We start from the raw sequence: 19152 nt of genomic DNA, 5'->3' as shown, positions 1-19152 counted from the left end.
AGGATGGTGGATATTTTTCTGTTTGTGCAGAATACTGTTTTAATGTGTTCTTGGAGGATCTTGCTGATTTTGTCTGTAGTGCCTTTTATATATGGGAGGAGGGCTTTGCCGTTCTCTTGTTCTCTGTCTTGGATTTTGGTTGAGGTTTCTTTTTGGATTAGGTGGGTAATCTTCTTTCTTTGGAATCCATCGGGTGTTAGTATGTTAGTGAGAGTGTGTAGTTTGGTTTTTAGGTGTTGTTCGTCGGCTAAGCATTTTGTTCTGGAGATGAGTGTCTCGGCTACGGTATTGATCTGTGCTTGGTGGTGGTGTGAGAGTGCGTGTAGATAGCAGTTTGTATGTGTTTTCTTCTGGTAGATGGTGTGTCCTAGGAAGCCATTGGATTTTTTGTATACTAAGACATCTAGGAAGGGAAGTTGATTGTTAGCTTCTGTTTCCATGGTGAATTGTATTTTGGGGTGTAGGCTGTTGAGGTGTGTGAGGAAGTTGTTCCATTTTTCTTTCCCGTGTGGCCAGATTATGAAGGTGTCATCTACGTATCTGAGCCAGAGTTTGGGTTTGTGATCATATTTTTCTAGAGCTTGTGTTTCAAAATGTTCCATATAGAGGTTTCCCATGGGTGCTCCTTCTATTTGTTTGTATTTTTGTCCGTTGTAGGTGAAGTATGTATTGGATAGGCAGTGGTTGGTCAGATCTAGGATGTGCTTGGGGGGTTGTATTTGTTTTGGATGGCTGTCAAGGCTTCTTTTATAGGCACTTGGGTGAAGAGGGATATGACATCGAAGCTCACTAGTAGGTCGCTGGGTTGTAAGTTTTGTTTCTTTATGATCTCAATGAACTGGAATGAGTTTCTTACATGTGAGTTGATGGATTCTGCATAGGGCTGTAGTTGTTTGGCAAGAAATTTGGCTAGGTTTTGTAGAGGTGAGCCTATGGAGCTGACTATTGGTCTAAGTGGGGTTCCTTCTTTGTGTATCTTGGGGAGACCATAAAGCTTAGGGCATCTGGATGATTTCTCTCTGGGTATGATTCTTTGCTGGATTTCTTCACTGATGGGGGAGGCTTTTATTTTGGATCTGGTGGTTTTTTCTAGGTAGGTGGTGGGGTCTGTGTTTAGGGGTTTGTATGTGGGGTCTTGGAGTAGGTTGGTTAACTTGGTTTGGTAGTCAGATGTGTTCATAACCACTGTCACGTTGCCCTTGTCTGCTGGTAGGATTATTATGCTGGTGTCTTCTTTCAGGTTAAGTAGTGCAGTTTGTTCTTCTTTGGATAAGTTGCTTTTGGGTGGTTTGCTAGTGCAGAGGATGTTGCTGATTTCAAGTCTGATTCTGTTAGCATCATCAGGGTTGGTTTTGGTCAGGCTGGTTTCAATTCCGCATATAATGGTTTCTGTGGGGATGTGTTTGGGAGCGACAGCAAAGTTGAATCCTTTCGAAAGGACATTGGTTTCGGCTTCAGTGAGGATCTTGGCTGAGATGTTGTGCACTGTTTGTTTCATGTGTGGCTGTGAGGGGGGAGGAGTTGCTGGAGGGGGGAGGAGTTTGCTGTCACTCCCAAACACATCCCCACAGAAACCATTATATGCGGAGTTGAAACCAGCCTGACCAAAACCAACCCTGATGATTTTTTCACTTCTCTCTTTTACCTACTTTGAATTCACCAACTAGGGAGCAATCAGCCCGGAGTTAAAATAAGAACTAATTTCTTGAATTGCTTAATTCAGTTTGTATGGATTTTTCATGCTATTCTTTTGCATTCCATCCAAGATTCAGGGATAAGCTAATTTCAGCTACTGCAGCCAGGCATATGTTTTTCAAATAAATACTTTTTATATACCTCATTGACATTTCCATAGCTGTATGTTGAAGGAATAAACATATTCTTGTTTGTGCAAATAACTAAGAATTACTGAAATGCTTTCTTCCTCAGATCGGTTGTTTGATCCTAAGGCAGAAAGGATTGATACAATGAGATACAGTTTATGATATCGGACACCATGTACTTATCTATTGAGATGTTTGAACCCCAGTGTTAACTCACTGAACATTATTTATAAATTGTCTTCATGGAAAGATATGAAAATAAAGTTTCTGACTGGTATGCCTGTAGCTCCCTCATGCTTTTGCTTACACTATATGATTGGCATTGAAATGGTTTTGAATGGGGAGGAAATTCAAGTATTTCATGACATGAAAAAAATTGATTCCTCCATTGCATTTTGAAATGAAAAAGTCTAGCAACATGTGCATAATGGGTAGCAGTTGATTAAGTGCCTAAGTCAGTGTTGGCGAACCTTTTCTGCACCGAGTGCTGAAATGGGAGCACACATGTGTGCGTGCATGCTGAAAACCAGAAGAGCAATCACCTGGTGCACATGCACGTGCTGGGAAAATGATCTTCTGGTTTTCAGCATGCACACTGGCCAGCTGATCTTTGCTCACGCATGCACACCAGAAATCAGACGACCAGGTGGTCAGTGCTCATGCAAGTGCAGAAAACCGTATGATCATCTTCCTGCCACACGCATGTGAACCAGGCAGCTGCTCTTATGATTTCTGGTGCTTCCGTGTGTGTGAAGACCAGCTGGCAGGCATGCCGGAACCCGAAAGAACAATGGGCGATGGTTCGTGTGCCCAGAGGGATGGCTCTGCATGCCATTTCCAGCACGAATGGCATTGGTTTGCCATCATGGGCCTAGGTGGTCACATATATGAGTTCTAAGATGGAGAAAGTAGGCATTTATTTAATTATTAAATTTTATACCTTTCCTCTTAGGATATCAAGGCAGATGATGTTGGAAATCTGCCTTCATTTTATCCTCCTACTACCAAATCTGTGAAGCAGATCTAGCTGTGAAGTATTTATTGGCCAAAATTACCTGGTGCGCTCTGTTGTCCAGGGAGGATGGTCTTGTTCAGCATACTTCAGGAATAAAAGAAAGGGAGGTCTATAAAGCCAATCTTCCCTCACAACCTTCACTAAAGAGATTTGTGAGTCTGTTTCCTACATTATAACAAATGTAAGGATGATCGCATTGTTTCCCTTATTTCAACATACTGTAGGAAATAATTGTTGTAGTTCTGTGGACTAATGAGCTATAGTAAGGAAATATATTTCAAGCCATTTGCATGGATTATTTTGTTCTCGAGCTAATCAGACATTTACCTGATTGCATTAGCATTTCTTAAAGAATCTTAATTACTACATGCTATAATAGTATTTTCATTTGCTGATCAAGTTGACTTTCTAGTATTTTATCTTTTTCCCCTGTAGTATATACATCTACACTGCCACCTTGGCTTGTTGGAGAGAAAGTGTTTTACCTTTTGTATGATGAACTAGAGATGTTAAATGTCTGTTGCAAGTTTTGTTTGTTCCTGATTGTATTCCATTTTCCTCCTTCCTGGAGATGTGTCAGTGAATAATTTTCATGGTACAAATCCATCTCTCAGTACAGTTATTAGAACTTTTTCTCCCCATAACTTTTGGCCATAAAAGCAAGTTTCCTAAATCACTTAACCGTAGTTAGAATACACCAATAAAACCAATTGAACTGAGCTCTCTGTGTTGTTTTGATTTCAAAAGGTGCTTTTAAAAAATTCACTAAAGCAATGTCAGATAAAGCCTTGATTTGTGCAGGAGGCTTCCAGAAGAAAAATACTGTTTCAGTTCATTCAGTTGAAAAGAGATGCTTATGAAAAAAAAAGTCCTATTAGGCCTCCTCACATTTGCTTTAGCAGAATTAAGAAGATGGCAATATTATGACAGAAACACCCCTGGAGTAGCACTTGAATTGAAAATTTCATGGAAAGGCTATTTAATTTTGGCAAACTGTTACCTCTTTTCCTTTCTGGCACCTTTGAATGCTTGACAACAATTCAGAGTTACTGAATGGAACACATTCCTTTTTTGTTTATATATCAGCAGACTGTTGCCATTCAAGTCACATTTTGAATCTTATTGTTTATTTCATAGGTTGAAAACCTTATGAGCGGAGCAAAATTATCTTCTCATTAGTTTATTTTCTGTGGGAATTCAATTCGTGACTTAAGGAAGCAGGGTCGCATACAGATCTTGATGAAAGACACCTGCTATTTTCGCATGAAAGGATATTTTCTTATATGTTTTTAGGCATTTGTTTTGTCAGCTTAAGAAATCATGTTTGGTAAAAGGTTTGAGTAAATGGATGAGTGTATTTATGTGTCTGAAGTCGCAAGTACCATCTAAGGATTAGAGCTACAAAGATGTATTCTAGAAGACAGTTTGTTGGCAGCTTGCTCATTTCTGTTGCCAACAGCTGTAACTCACACAATGTTGGCATATGCCACCTTTACCTGGGGAATTGCCACCTGCACCACTGTTCTGCCTCCTCTGCCAGCTCTATCCCACCACTTCCTTACCAGACAGGCCCACGAGCTCCCTTTGGTAGATGAGCCTCCACCACCCTGTTGTGTTTGTTGCACATGTCCCAAACTGCACCTGGGCCTGAATCCTGGATCAGCAGCAGGAGGAAGAAAATGATGAAGTTCAATTGGGGGATGGCAAGGCTTTGATTTCTTTGACTTGGGTATATCTTTACAGTTCTTCCATCCCTGCTTCTGAGAATATTTTATTTCACTCTAAATCTCTTGATATCAAGAAAAGTAAACTTTATTTATACATCACAGGTCATAAAAATAGTAAATAACAAAGTAGAAAAATATAAAAAACATGTAAAATATATTTAGAACAGGGATGTCCAAACTTTGCAGCTTTAAGACTTATGAACTTCCATTCTCTAGAATCATTTATATTCAACAATTGCTTGAATATAAAAAGTCAAACACACCTAGTTTGGGCATGTAAGTAAAAGATGGATTAGACAAGCTTATTATACTGGTCTCATCCATGGAAGTAGAAGGGGAAACAAGATATATGTGGCTGGGTAGGACTGAAAATGTTTTGGAATGCCTTTGAAAGAGTTTTGGATTATAGCTGGGGACAGACTGAGATGGTCAACAGCACTTGAGTATCTTGAGGGCAACTGAAAGTTCTTTTTCCTGGGACCCTCAAGGCGCTCATTGTATTCCCCTAAAACCTCTCCAAGGAATAGAAGTCTCTCTTGAACAATTGTGACTGCATCATGCTGTACATTGTTTTGGTTTGGGTTCCCAAATGCAAATACCCTAAAATCAAAATTAAACAGTCTATTTATCTGGATTCTCCCTAAGTGTTAGTGCCTAGCCTCTTCTAGCAGCATATATCCTAAAGAACAATAACAAATGCTCAAATTTCAAGGACAACTTCTGAAAAAGTGGCAAATAAGCAATGAAAATAAAATTATAAATGGAATATATTGATCTTTTCATTCTTATTCATCTTGAAAGGGGACAGGTAGGACACTATCTTAAAAGCTGTGAAAACAGTGCCTTATGGAAAAACACTCTATGGAAATTCTCAATTATGGTCATGGTTGTCCCAAAGGTGCTTTCCCATAAGGCAACTGTACTTTGTTTTTCAAAAATCCGGTGGCTTTTTGAAAAAGCACCTATGGGAAAAACTGCTGATGAATAAGGCTTTGTAAGAAATTAAAGAAATAGAGAATGTAGCCCATTTGGTCATTCAGAGAGCAACTGTGGTGTAGTGATTAAGGTACTAGGATAGAAACTGGAAAGATGTAACTTCTAGTCCTATTTTAGGCAGAAAGCTAGCTGGTTGAGCTCAGGTCAGTCACTTATCTCTTAGCCCTAGGAAGGAGGCAATAGAAACCCACTTCTGAAATTCTTGCCAAGAAAGCTGTAAGGACTAATGTCATAACAACACTGAAATAGATTGCTCTAAGAGAGGGTGACTATTCTACTGGGCATCCACTGAGATTTCATGAGAGAACAGGAAATGGTTTTGAGATTTGGTATCTCGTGTACAGGTGAAACTCGAAAAATTAGAATATCGTGAAAAAGTTCATTTATTTCAGTAATGCAACTTAAAAGGTGAAACTAATATATGAGATAGACTCATTACATGCAAAACAAGATAGTTCAAGCCTTGATTTGGCATAATTGTGATGATTATGGCTTATAGCTCATGAAAACCCCAAATCCACAATCTCAGAAAATTAGAATATTGTGAAAAGGTTCAATATTCTAGGCTCAAAGTGTCCCACTCTAATCAGCTAATTAAGCCATAACACCTTTAAATGGTCTCTCAGTCTGGTTCAGTAGGAATCACAATCATGGGAAAGACTGCGACCTGACAGATGTGCAGAAAACCATAAGGAGGGAAAGCCTCAAAGGTAATTGCAAAAGAAGTTGGATGTTCCCAAAGTGCTGTATCAAAGCACATTAATAGAAAGTTATGTGGAAAGGAAAAGTGTGGAAGAAAAAGGTGCACAAGCAACAGGGATGACCACAGCCTGGAAAGGATTGTCAGGAAAAGGCCATTCAAAAGTGTTGGGGACTTTTACAAGGAGTGGACTGAGGCTGGAGTCAGTGCATCAAGAGCCACCACACACAGATGGATCCTGGACATGGGCTTCAAATGTCGTATTCCTCTTGTCAAGCTGCTTCTGAACAACAAACAATATCAGAAGCGTCTTACTCGGCTAAAGAAAAACAGACCTGGTCTGTTGCTCAGTAGTCCAAAGTCCTTTTTTCTGATGAGAGCAACTTTTGCATCTCTTTGGAAACCAAGGACCCAGAGTCTGGAGGAAGAATGGAGAGGCACACACTGGAAGACGTGTGAAGTCCAGTGTGAAGTTTCCACAGTCTGTGTTGATTTGGGGAGCCATGTCATCTGCTGGTGTTTGTCCACTGTGCTTCATTAAGTCCAGGGTCAACACAGCTGTCTGCCGGGAGATTTTGGAGCACTTCATGCTTCCTTCCACAGACGAGCTTTATGGGGATGCTGACTTCATTTTCCAGCGGGACTTGGCACCTGCCTATACTGCCAAAAGCGCCAAAACCTGGTTTAATGACCATGGGATTACTGTGCTTGATTGGCCAGCAAACTCGCCTGACCTGAACCCCATAAAGAATCTATGGGACATTGCCAAGAGAAAGATGAGAGACATGAGACCGAACAATGCAGAAGAGCTGAAGGCCACTATTGAAGCATCCTGGTCTTCCATAACACCTCAGCAGTGCCACAGGCTGATAGCTTCCATGCCACGCTGCATTGAGGCAGTAATTGCTGCAAAGGGGGCCCAAACCAAGTACTAAGTACATATGCATGCTTATGCTATTCAGAGGTCCGATATTGTTCTATGTACAATCCTTGTTTTATTGATTGCATGTAATCTAATTTTCTGAGATTGTGGATTTGGGGTTTTCATGAGCTGTAAGCCATAATTATCACAATTATGCCAAATCATGGCTTGAACTATCTTGCTTTGCATGTAATGAGTCTATCTCATATATTAGTTTCACCTTTTAAGCTGCATTACTGAAATAAATGAACTTTTGCATGATGTTCTAATTTTTCGAGTTTCATCTGTAGCTTTGGAAAGTGGATAGATGGACAGACAGACTGAAAGATAGCCAGATAGAAAGATGCAAAGACAGGATAGGTCCTTGAGCACTGCATTGCTAACCTAATTAAATATTTTCTAAAAAGTTTGTTGTAGCCCTGTATTGGCTAACAAAATTTTCATTTGTGAGATTGGTAGCAATAGGAATTAGTGTTTATGTTTTTTTATTGGCTTAAGATATTGTAGAGAGCTGTATTAATTCACAGTTCAATGAAGCATAAGAATATGAAATGCACCCTCAGGAATTTTTTTGGCTTAAAAGAGAAAGTCAGTGTAAACATCCATCTTTAACATGGTATTTCAAAGCTATATTGGAATATTTATTATTAAAAAGGTTTAGCGCATCAAAAATAGCAGCACTCAGAATCAAAATCACCTCCCCCAGATTTCTATGCGATATATTTTCCATATAATTTCATGTAGATAATTATTTATTGAACATGTAAACTTCTATTATGGTTAATCCCATTTTAATCTACAGCATTATTTAATTTACTTGGTTCTCTATTTTCCAGAGATTCCCTCTGCCTCAATACTTGCAAAGTTAGTTAGAACAGACTAAAACAATTAAAACAAATGCATTCCCTTTTTCCTATGGGTTAAAAATGATATATATGGAACTAATTGTTGCTTTGTCTTTTGTGTTTTTAGCTGAATGTAATATATGCTGAACATGCCCCGTAGTCCAACATCAAGTGAAGATGAGATGGCTCGGAGCTTTTCAGATTATTCAGTGGAATCAGAATCAGACAGCTCCAAAGAAGAAACCATTTATGACACCATCAAGGCGACAGCAGAAAAGCCAAGTAGCAAAATGGAAGATGACCAGAATAACACATTAGTGATACGGATTATAATACCAGATCTACAGCAAACTGTAAGGATAATCCCATGAAAAATCTCTTGATCAAATTTGTTCAACAGTGTGATTGGAATGTTTAATGATAAAAGACTTCTTGGTAGTTTTTCTTAAATATAAAATATAAATATAAAATCAAAAAAATCCATACATAGCAATTAAAGAGAATGTGGATGGTAGCTTGATGAATATAGGTAGTCCTTAGTTGAGTATGGTAATTGAGACTGGATTCTATCACTAAACAATGAGATCATAAAGCACAATATGTGACGGTGCCAACTTACAATAGCAGTTCCAGTAGTTACAGTAACGTCACATGATCACCATTTGTAACCTCCTGCTGGATTCCCTATTCACTTCATCAGAAGCCAGCAGTAACAGTACAGTTCCTAATCAGTTCTGCCTTCTTTGGCTTTCCAAAATCATCTTAAGTGGGTACTATTTGATAGGGAGATAATTAATTAAAATGGAACTTAGAAAACAACAACATGTATTTGAGGGAGACCAGGCCAGGAAATAGGAACCATAAGAAACACTAGAACTCTGTTGATATAAGCTATAATTACATAATCTTGAAAGCCTGAGGGGTGGTGGGGAAAGATTAGTTTTAGGTCACCAATGATATTTTACTGTTTTGTTCATATGATAGATACGTAAACCAAAAGTCAGAAAATAGTATTGAAAAATATGATTCAGTTAAGTATAAGTTTCCAATCACATTGATTTGGGGAATAAGAGATTAAACTGTGTGCTTTTATCACCAGAAAAAGGAATCACAATGCTAATGCATCTTCCAACAAAAGGGATACTCATGCAACTATTGGCATTTAGAAATTTTGGGTGAATAACGAGTGAAAGCACATATAGATTGAGCTTGGTTTGAGCTATAATCTCTATAGTTGATGGTGACTAAAATATAAGAATTTAATAAGCCAATATTTATTTAGCATTATTTTTCATTACTGAAATGTCCACTTCATTTGTATTAAAAAATCAAGAATAACTGGGAAAAAGTACCTTAACTTTCTGTTTCCATTCCACTTTTACTTAATTTATGTTTACATTCTGTCTTAGCTAAATCATATATTATTCAATTTGTTTTCTGTGAATAGAACAAATACAAAAATACTTCACTGAAGGATCATGAGTAATTATTTCACCCATCTTAATATTTATAATTTCTTACAGGGATAGAAATTTTATTATTAATTGTACAGTGATCTGACAGGAATTACTGATGCAGAAGGTTTCCATGAGTATCAACTTCTGATGGGCAAGAAATTTGGGCCACATTTTCATATCAATTTTTCTATTTAAAAATAATATGCAAACACAAACTTAAAATGTAAATTTATCCAATTATGGCAATGAAGTTCTCCATTAAGAAGTCTATGGGAAAATGAATTAGGCAAAATATCACAAAATATTTGTAATTTACAAAGCAGAGTTTGTACAAATCTCAAAATGATACAATATTAAGTTTAACTAAATTAAAAAATAAATAAGCAAGCTTTCTATTAGATCCTAGTTTGTAACATTTCAGAAAAATCTTTCTAAAAGCACATAAACTGTCTTATATAAGGATAAAGTTTAACAATAAAGATATAAATATCTGAATAACCAAACCCAGAAAGAAACAAGGACCTCAGTTCAACCCTGAGCTACAAATGTTCTCTTCTAATTGTAAACGGCATTGATTCCATTTGTATGTACCTATTACAGTCTGGAGATTGGCTGTCTTGCTACAGCTGTGCTTGGGAGAAGCTGTCAGATTAGCTGAGAAGCAGTGGAGCAGATGAGAAAACTGACCATCTATGCTCTCACATCCTCAGTTGATAACTTATACAGTAAATAAAATAGCCAAAATGCACTTCATTTCATTTCATCTGCATTTTGCATTCTTATTGCAGAGGTTAAGTACTAACTATTTGACTGGGAAGGTGTATGCTATTTCAAGTTCAGAAACTTCTCCAAAAAATGAGTGTCTGTTTTCCCAGATTTTGACATAGTTTAGCGTTATACATTACACATCAAGTATCATTCGATGAAGTGTACTTAATCTTTAAAAAGATGGTATGTTTCCTAAGTATATTAAAATTCAGTATGCACTGAGCAGCGAGCCCATTGAGAATTTAATAGCCACATAATTTTCCTGTCACAGTTGTTCTTCAGGCAAGACAAACAATTTGCATAGTCCTTTTTTAAATTCCCCTTTTGAATGTTAGCATATAAAATGCTCAAAATAATTTCACCCTTCTTTATTGGCATGTTCACTGATGCTAGAACATCTTCCATGAATGCTAATTGACATAATTTTATCCTCCACATGGCTTGTAAACCTGTATCTTTATTTTGCATAGAAAACAAATACTTCCAGTTTGTAGCTAAGAGCATTATCTTGGATAGAGCTATTACATGAACGAATATGTACCTGAAAGTGCATTCATACTTTATTAAATAGCTTATGTATCTAAAAATGAATCAGGGTCCTCTATATACACCAAGATTGAAATAATTTTGCAATCCAAAGTTTTTTAGTTGTCACTTTCCTATTACATAGAACTCATTGAAAGGGTTTGAGATGGAAGGACAAACCATTTATAGTCTGTTTTCTGAACCCCAGGTAGGAAATTTGTGCTTTATAGTAGAAGATTATGTAAAGCTTTTCCTTCCTTTTCTTTCCTCTGACAGAACTTTAGTTTAGACTGTGGATCCAGTCATACATTTCTTTTTTTAAAAAAAAACAAACTTAATTTTGCTTAAACGTGTTTAAATTTTGAACGTACTTAAAAAACTGTGACCCTTAGTGACATCTTTTTCCTCAGTAAAGTACTTTTTGTTAATACTATGCAATTAAAGAAAAAATTATTGTAGAAGAATTCCCTGTTCAACTTGAGAGAATTACAGAACTATTTTCGCTTTGAGCAGTTCAGACAGATAAATGTGTGATATTATAAATGCTACGTTACTTTTTAGGGATACCTCTGGGTTAGTCTTGGAAAGGTTTAATACTGTATATTACATTTTTAATAAAACAATCGAATCCCTCAAATTTATTAGTGAAATTCTAATGTACAATTCCATGAAAACATTTCCTTAGTAATAAAGAAATCTTAACTTGACCCAGACTTTATTGTTTGTTTTTATAAATAGAGATTAATCCAAGTTAATTTCTGCTTAATATTTTGGACCAGAAGCTTCCAAATGTTTTAAACTCATTGCACATAGTATCTCATAGATGTTGCTGAGACATGACAGGATAAATGGAAGCAGTCCATCCTTGGTGATGTCATGGAAGCTCGGATTCTGAGCGATGTGATATACCTGTGGAAATTTTGCAGCACATTCTCAGAAAACTGCTGCTTTAGTCTTTATGACATTCTCTTTTGTGGTGGAGACAGTATCCAGAAATGGGTTGACCTCGTCTTGCTAGCTGATTGGACTGAGTCTGTCAGAGTTGTGAGGACACACCTCTGTTACCAACAGTCCCCAGCTTTTGACTAAGTCAAGCAGCTAGGACGCATGTGTCTCCAATTGCTCCATTCCTTGAGGAAAAATTCGGAACTGTTAAAATTGAAAATTCTTTCCTGGAAGGTATCTCCAGACCAGCCAGCTCCCAGTCTACCAATTTGTCTACCAAATTCGTGATATAAATGCTTGATACGCTCTGTTTTTTATGACAGCTTTAAATGCTGTGGCTTTACAATTTCTGAAATGGTTGATTAATGCAATGTATTAATCATCATTTCACTGATTAATATTTGGTAAATATAACATTATTTTAGGATTGATTTTATACACATCTGTTTATCAGGGCCATGAAGCCCAAGAGATGTACATCTGATATATTTTTTCTTCTGTTATGTTCTCATCATACTCTAAATAAATAATAATAATTTTAGGATTATTAACCTGAGGGGCTTTCTTGTCAAATCTTTGTTAGTAATGTATCAGTTTTAGCTTTGTAAATAAGTAGCTAACTTTTCATGGTCATAGAATCTTCTAAAAAGAAATTTGGGGACTTATGCAGTTAGCCTTCCTCTCCTTGAACATAATATATGTATCTGCCTATAACACTAATTTCATGGTGTATTTATTTTGATTTTGGCTTGATGTATTTTGTGAAAAAATGCTCATTAACTTGATGCTACCTATTGATTAAAACTGTATGAGCTAGCAGTTTGCTGATACAGGCAAATTACTTGGTGGTAATTTGCCCACTTAAAGCTTTGGTTCCCAATTTAAATATGTTTAGTCAGTACCAAATTCACTTGATTTACTCTGATTTTATATCCAATTATTTCCTATTATACACCAAATATTTCTCAATGAGGTGTACTTAATCTTTAAAAAGAAGGTATGCATCATATTAAAATTCAGCAGGCACTGAGTAGTGAGCACACTGGGAATGTAATAGTCACATAATTTTCCTGTCATGGTTCTTCAAGCAAGAAAAATAATTTGCATAGCTTTTCTTTAAAAAAAAAATTCCAATATTCTGTTGCAATCTATTTCTTGAGCTAAGTTTTAAGGGCTATCTATTGGAGCAGTCTGTGGTACTCTCTGAGCTTACTTGTTTTCTTGCAGACATTTCATTACTATTGACCTCACCCCTTTCCTAAGAGGTCTGTAGGGGCGTGCATAAGCGCACCAACGTGCCTACCGTCCCTGTCCTATTGTTTCTTTTACTTTTTATTTTTCTGATATGTTTTCTGATATTCATAACTATGTTTTTAGTTATACCTATTATCTTGTAAGCAATTGACAAACCAAATAAATAAATAAATAAATTGCCAAACTAGCAAGAAAACAAGCAAATTCAGAGAGTACCAAAGGACCCCTTATTTCAAGCTTGAGCAACCAATATTCTCCTTTATTAGGATACCTATTTAGAATTAGGATACCTGTTTAGAAATATGAACCAAACAGATTTTGGGATTAACATAAAATGGAAAAGTTCAACCTCTTTTAATACTGAAATCCCAAATTGTTGGATCCTCTTTGGCTTTGTATAACAGAAGTAACGTCTATCCATGATATCTTTTGTGTTGTAGTGTGCTACATCTAGCATTTCAAGCCATTTTTCCAAGAATCCAGAATTTTATTTGACTCGGAACTAAACCTTGATTCAAGTTAATTAAGTTTACTGAATGAGGTTTAGATTTGAATTTTATTTTCACCTTCCTTGATGGTATGTCCAGCTGAATTCAGTTGCATTTATTTCTGTTAACATGCATAGGTCTGTATCAGATAAATAGCTACACTCCTTTTATAATATCTAATAAGGTTTGTGATTAAATTCTGATTTCTTCAGCAAAGGTTAATACAATGCCATTATGCTTCTTTGTCTCTAGTTGTATTAATAGCACAGACAAAATTATATATTTGTAGTATGTACATTAAATAGTAAAATTAACTGTTTATCTGGTATAGAATTGCTGATACAAATATCGAAATTGTCACGTGTGTCCCTTTTTTCTTTACAGAAGTGTATTCGATTTAATCCCGAGGCTTCAGTATGGATTGCAAAACAACGAATTCTTTGTACATTGAATCAAAGTTTGAAAGATGTTCTCAATTATGGCCTATTCCAGCCAGCAAACAATGGAAGAGATGGGAAATTTTTGGACGAAGAACGTCTTCTTATGGAATATCCACAAAATATCAACAAGGGTGTTCCATCCTTAGAGGTATTTTTTTAAAAAGTTTATTTCAATTTTAGAAACTAACAAGAAGTTATAATTTTAACAATCTAGTGGTTACATACAAAGAAACAGTTTACAGTTTGTGGGTTATAATGTTTTTATGAGGTGTTGAAATCTAAAATTGAACCAGCAGAGTGACTTTGAAAAAAAGGTATCTAAAAATGGTGTTTAGATGATTGGCAGCTACATAATCCATGTAGGGACTGTGTTTAGCTTTTGAGGAACTTTGGACAAAATATTTTGCCATTGTGGAAACCTTGCTGAAAGGCATAATATATAAACAAACAACAAACAAACAAATAAATAATGTAAAATAGGATCAGAAGAACCATTTTAATCTAACTCCAGTCCTGGGTTCCACTAACATTTCCATTCCATTAAATCTATTCTTTCTCATAAGACTTGAAGAATATTTTTATTTTCTTTCATTATATTTGAAAACCTCACATCTCCCTCACAGACTACAATTTGGAAATCACTGAGATAAAAATTACATGTTTAATGCTCTTATAGTAATGTATTTATTTGGAAAATTTATATTGCCTCCAACTTGCACATGGTGACTCCAGGCAGGTTACAGGACATAAAATCCCAATATAAAAGAAAAACAAAACTAAAAAATAATAATAAAATAATAACCCCCACCTACCCCAGAGACAACACACATTCATACCGGCCATTTAATGGGCTCCATCCCGCTCTGGATTCCCAGGCCTCCTGGCAGAACCACGTCTTCAGGGCCTTCCAAAAGAATGCTAGATTGGGGGCCAATCTAATTTTCAGATGGATGATATTCAGTGCTGTGTGATTATTAACCCCTTGGTTCAAAGGGAAAATGGGTATCCTCAACTTATGACTACAATTGGGACCAGAATCTTGGTCATCGAATGAAATAGTTGGTGGCTGAAAGGTCATGCGACTGCCATATTTGCTTAAACTCAGCAGTCCTGGTAGATTGTTAAGCAGATGAAATCTTAGGTAAGGAATGTCTCACAGGGAGAAACCCTGAGAGGTTCTACTCAGGAGCTGAAAATATTCCCTGCTGAAATTCAAGCAGAATTTTCAGCCTCTGAGCAAAATGATACTCATGTGCAGCTTTTACTGGCTTCTCCTACTGGTGTTCCTAATCTTACTGCAGTTACTGCCCATTCTTTGCTTGGATTTTGGCTTCCACTTATCTCTGGGAACTGGCTGAAAGTACTGCCTGCTGAAAGAGTTCAGCTCCCCTTCTATATATGAAAGGAAATTCCTTTGGCAGGAAGGGATGTAGGAATGGATCTGAAACCTTCAGGATTTTATCTCCATTTCTGTACCCAATGAAGGAGTTTAGCTCCCTTCGGAAGGCAGCTCTTTCAGGCAATCCTCAGAGACAAGAGGCAGTCCTGTAGACAGGCAGCATCGCACAACTTTCTCTTCTGGCTTCCCCATTGACTTTCTGGTGAAGATAGAGAGAAGATATTGCAGGGTACTTGGCAATGGGTTGTAAGTGCAGACTGGTTGCAGAGCACCCAAATCACGATCATATGCCTAAAGGGGTGGTAGGGCAACATTTTGCAGTGGCTAGAAGTGCTTTCATCATCACCTTTTAATGATCCCATAATCCCTTGTGGGATTATGTTCAGGCAACTGAATGGAGCTGAGTGTTTACTGGCTGGATGCCCTTCCTGTTGCCAATGCAGAGTGAGTTATATTCAGCAGATATATTCTCATCATGCCCAGAGAGAGAAATATCTGCCTCTACCTAGAATTGACTCACAACCTTCTGATTGTGAGGCGAGAACTTCACCTCTAGGCCACCGCACCACTCAAATGACTAGAAGTGTTTTGTGCACTATAAAACATCCTTTCTGAAGCCATCATAATTATGGGCTGTTATTAAACAGTTGTAAGTCAAGTGCTATTTTTATTTAATTTTTGTAGATGGATATAGCTATTATAAAACTTTTAAGACACTAAATTACTGAGTCTGTGTATTCCAGTTATATTTTTATGTCCGCTTATGAAAGTAAGAGCAGAGCATAGATAATGCTTTACTGCATTATAACTACTTATATTATAATATTCAGATTATAACTTGTATAAATATTGTGATTTTTATCCTCATCTATAAGAATACCAGAAATCTTTCTGAAAATGTTACTATTGTATCATTGAATGCATGGTATTAAAGAAGATACAGTAATAATAAGAATAATTATATTTGTATAGAACTGAGATTTATCATAGTTAGTAATATATGTGCCAATTTCTTCCCATAACTAAGTAGAAATTAGAGTGAGTTATAGAGATATGCTGAGTTATTTGCCTCTACTTCTAAGTTCTTACTATGTTTTCATGTTTGATTTGGATGTTTTGATAGACTTTGATTCTTTGGCCACATAAGTCTATTGGACTTTAGAATTATTTCTCACAGAACGGTCAATGCTACTTTTTCTTGATTGAAAGAACTTTGCAATCACTATCTAAAGAAGAATGGAAGAATGAAATAAATGTGGTTTTCAATAATCAAATGTAGTTAATTTTACTGAATAGAAGAAAAACATACTTAGACTAAAGGATTATCTATCTGAAATTGAATGTCTGAATCTCAAGCTCCACTTTTCAATTATATTCATTTTAATAGGGATTCAGTAGGAAAAATTGAGAGACTGATTTAAAAAAAATGGGGTTGTGGTCCATTATAGCAAAAACTAAAGTAGGACTTTTCCTCAGTGATTCCTGGTATATTAAAAGGATGGGGTAAATGCCTGAATAATGTTACAGAATTGTTCACTCAACTATCATCCATAATTCATTATGCTGTGCCCTTTGGCAACTATTACAAAAATTAATCTGCAAAGAAAGGAGAAAACAAATTGTGCAATGAATGGAAATGGGAAACATGAATTAATTTTGTACAGAGACAAAGATCATGTGAGCCTCACCAGGTAGGCTGGGTGGGAAACACGACCAGATAAACTAATTCCACTTTAATGTAAATGTTAATGTACATTAACAGAATCTTGCAAGTATGAAAGTACAATTCTCCTGCTATCACCTTTATACCCTTAGGAGGGTGTTTCCTTCTGAGCCTCTTACTGTAGCCTCTTGTGGGCTACAACTTAGATCATTTTTAAGTTTGTTTCTCTGTTCATTATTCAGTTGTGGACTTTCCCCCACCCCCTTTATCTGCCCATTTCCTAGGTAGAAACTCTTCATCCATTTTCCAGGGTAATTCCTGCATACTAGATGAAATCTGAAGTAGTTTTAAAAAAACATTTCAGCTCCACTAAAATTGATGTAATTTTGGCAGATATAAAATATTTCATCTCCACTTTGTGACTACTGAACAATGTTAACTTGTAATTCCACTGTAACTCCTCTGTTTCCTTCTGAGCAGAAGTAGACTTTCTATGGCTCACAGTGTAGAAATGTCAGTTTCTAAACTAAACTAAATTTAGTTAAAACTTTTGCTTATTTGGCAAATAATTTTTAGAAGCCAAAAAGAAGCTAAGTCAATATACACTGCTCAAAAAAATAAAGGGAACACAAAAATAAGACATCCTAGATCTGAATGAATGAAATATTCTTATTAAATACTTTGTTCATTACATAGTTGAATGTGCTGACAACAAAATCACACAAAAATTATCAACGGAAATCAAATTTAGCAACCCATGGAGGTCTGGATTTGGAGTTACACTCAAAATTAAAGTGGAAAAAAGCACTACAGGCTGATCCAACTTTGATGTAATGTCCTGAAAACAAGTCAAAATGAGGCTCAGTAGTGTGTGTGACCACCTCATGCCCTACAAGGCCTGGGCATGCTCCTGATGAGATGGTGGATGGTCTCCTGAGGGATCTCCTCCCACACCTGGACTAAAGCATCTTGGTGTTGGAACGTGGCGTTGGTGAATGATGTCCCAGATTGTTCAATTGGATTCAGGTATGGGGAACGGGCGGGCCAGTCCATAGCATCAGTGTCTTCATCTTGCAGGAACTGCTGACACACTCCAGCCACATGAGGTCTAGCATTCTCTTGCATTAGGAGGAACCCAGGGCCAACCGCACTAGCATATGGTCTCACAAGGGGTCTGAGGATCTCATCTCGGTACCTAATGGCAGTCAGGCTACCTCTGGAGAGCATATGGAGGGCTGTGCGGCCCCCTAAAGAAATGCACCCACACCATTACTGACCCACTGCCAAACCGGTCATGCTGGAGGATGTTGCAGGCAACAGAATGTTCTCCACGGCGTCTCCAGACCCTGTCACATCTGTCACATGTGCTCAGTGTGAAGCTGCTTTCATCTGTGAAGAGCACAGGGTGCCAGTGGCGAATTTGCCAATCTTGGTGTTCTCTGGCAAATGCCAAACATTCTGCACGGTGTTGAGCTGTAAGCACAACCCCCACCTGTGGATGTCGGGCCCTCATACCACCCTCATGGAGTCTGTTTCTGACCATTTGAGCAGCCATATGCACATTTGTGGCCCGCTGGAGGTCATTTTGCAGGGCTCTGGCAGTGCTCCTCCTGTCCCTCTTTGCACAAAGGCGGAGGTAACGGTCCTGATGCTGGGTTGGTGCCCTCCTATGGCCTCCTCCATTTCTCCTGATGTACTGGCCTGTCTCCTGGTAGTGCCTCCATCCTCTGGACAGTACGCTGACAGACACAGCAAACCTTCTTGCCACAGCTCGCATTGATGTGTCATCCTGGATGAGCTGCACTACCTGAGCCACTAGTGTGGGCTGTAGACTCCGTCTCATGCTACCACTAGAGTGAAAGCACCGCCAGCATTCAAAAGTGACCAAACCATCAGCCAGAAAGCATAGGAACTGAGAAGTGATCTGTGGTCACCACCTGCAGAATACTCTTTATTGGGGATATCTTGCTAACTGCCTATGCTTTCCACCTATTGTCTATTCCATTTGCACAACAGCATGCAAAATTGATTATCAATCAGTGTTGCTACCTAAGTGGACAGTTTGATTTCACAGAAGTGTGATTGACTTGGAGTTACATTGTATTGTTTAAGTGTTCCCTTTATTTTTTTGAGCAGTGTAGTATACATTACAGCAGCCTTCCTTCCTTCCTTCCTTCCTCAAAGG

At 37.4% G+C, this 19152-nt stretch overlaps 1 protein-coding gene across 9 annotated transcripts in view; it reads left to right on the top strand.

Annotated features, from left to right (window-relative positions):
* SHANK2 (SH3 and multiple ankyrin repeat domains 2) overlaps nt 1-19152 on the top strand; it is a 358512-nt gene that overhangs the window by 20151 nt on the left and 319209 nt on the right. For all 9 annotated transcript variants that reach the window (XM_087921306.1, XM_026706776.2, XM_087921302.1 and 6 more), the window contains exons 2-3: nt 8156-8381; nt 13850-14053. In XM_087921306.1, coding sequence (XP_087777432.1) covers nt 8169-8381; nt 13850-14053 — 417 coding nt within the window. In that variant the 5' untranslated portion in view covers nt 8156-8168. The remainder of the gene's footprint in view (nt 1-8155; nt 8382-13849; nt 14054-19152) is intronic.

This window comes from Pseudonaja textilis, chromosome 1, assembly GCF_049901715.1.
Source record: "Pseudonaja textilis isolate UNSWEBS1 chromosome 1, rPseTex1.2, whole genome shotgun sequence".
Classification (NCBI taxonomy): Eukaryota; Metazoa; Chordata; class Lepidosauria; order Squamata; family Elapidae; genus Pseudonaja; species Pseudonaja textilis.
Note: the sequence above shows the minus strand (reverse complement) of the source record. Positions and strands in the feature narration are given on the sequence as shown.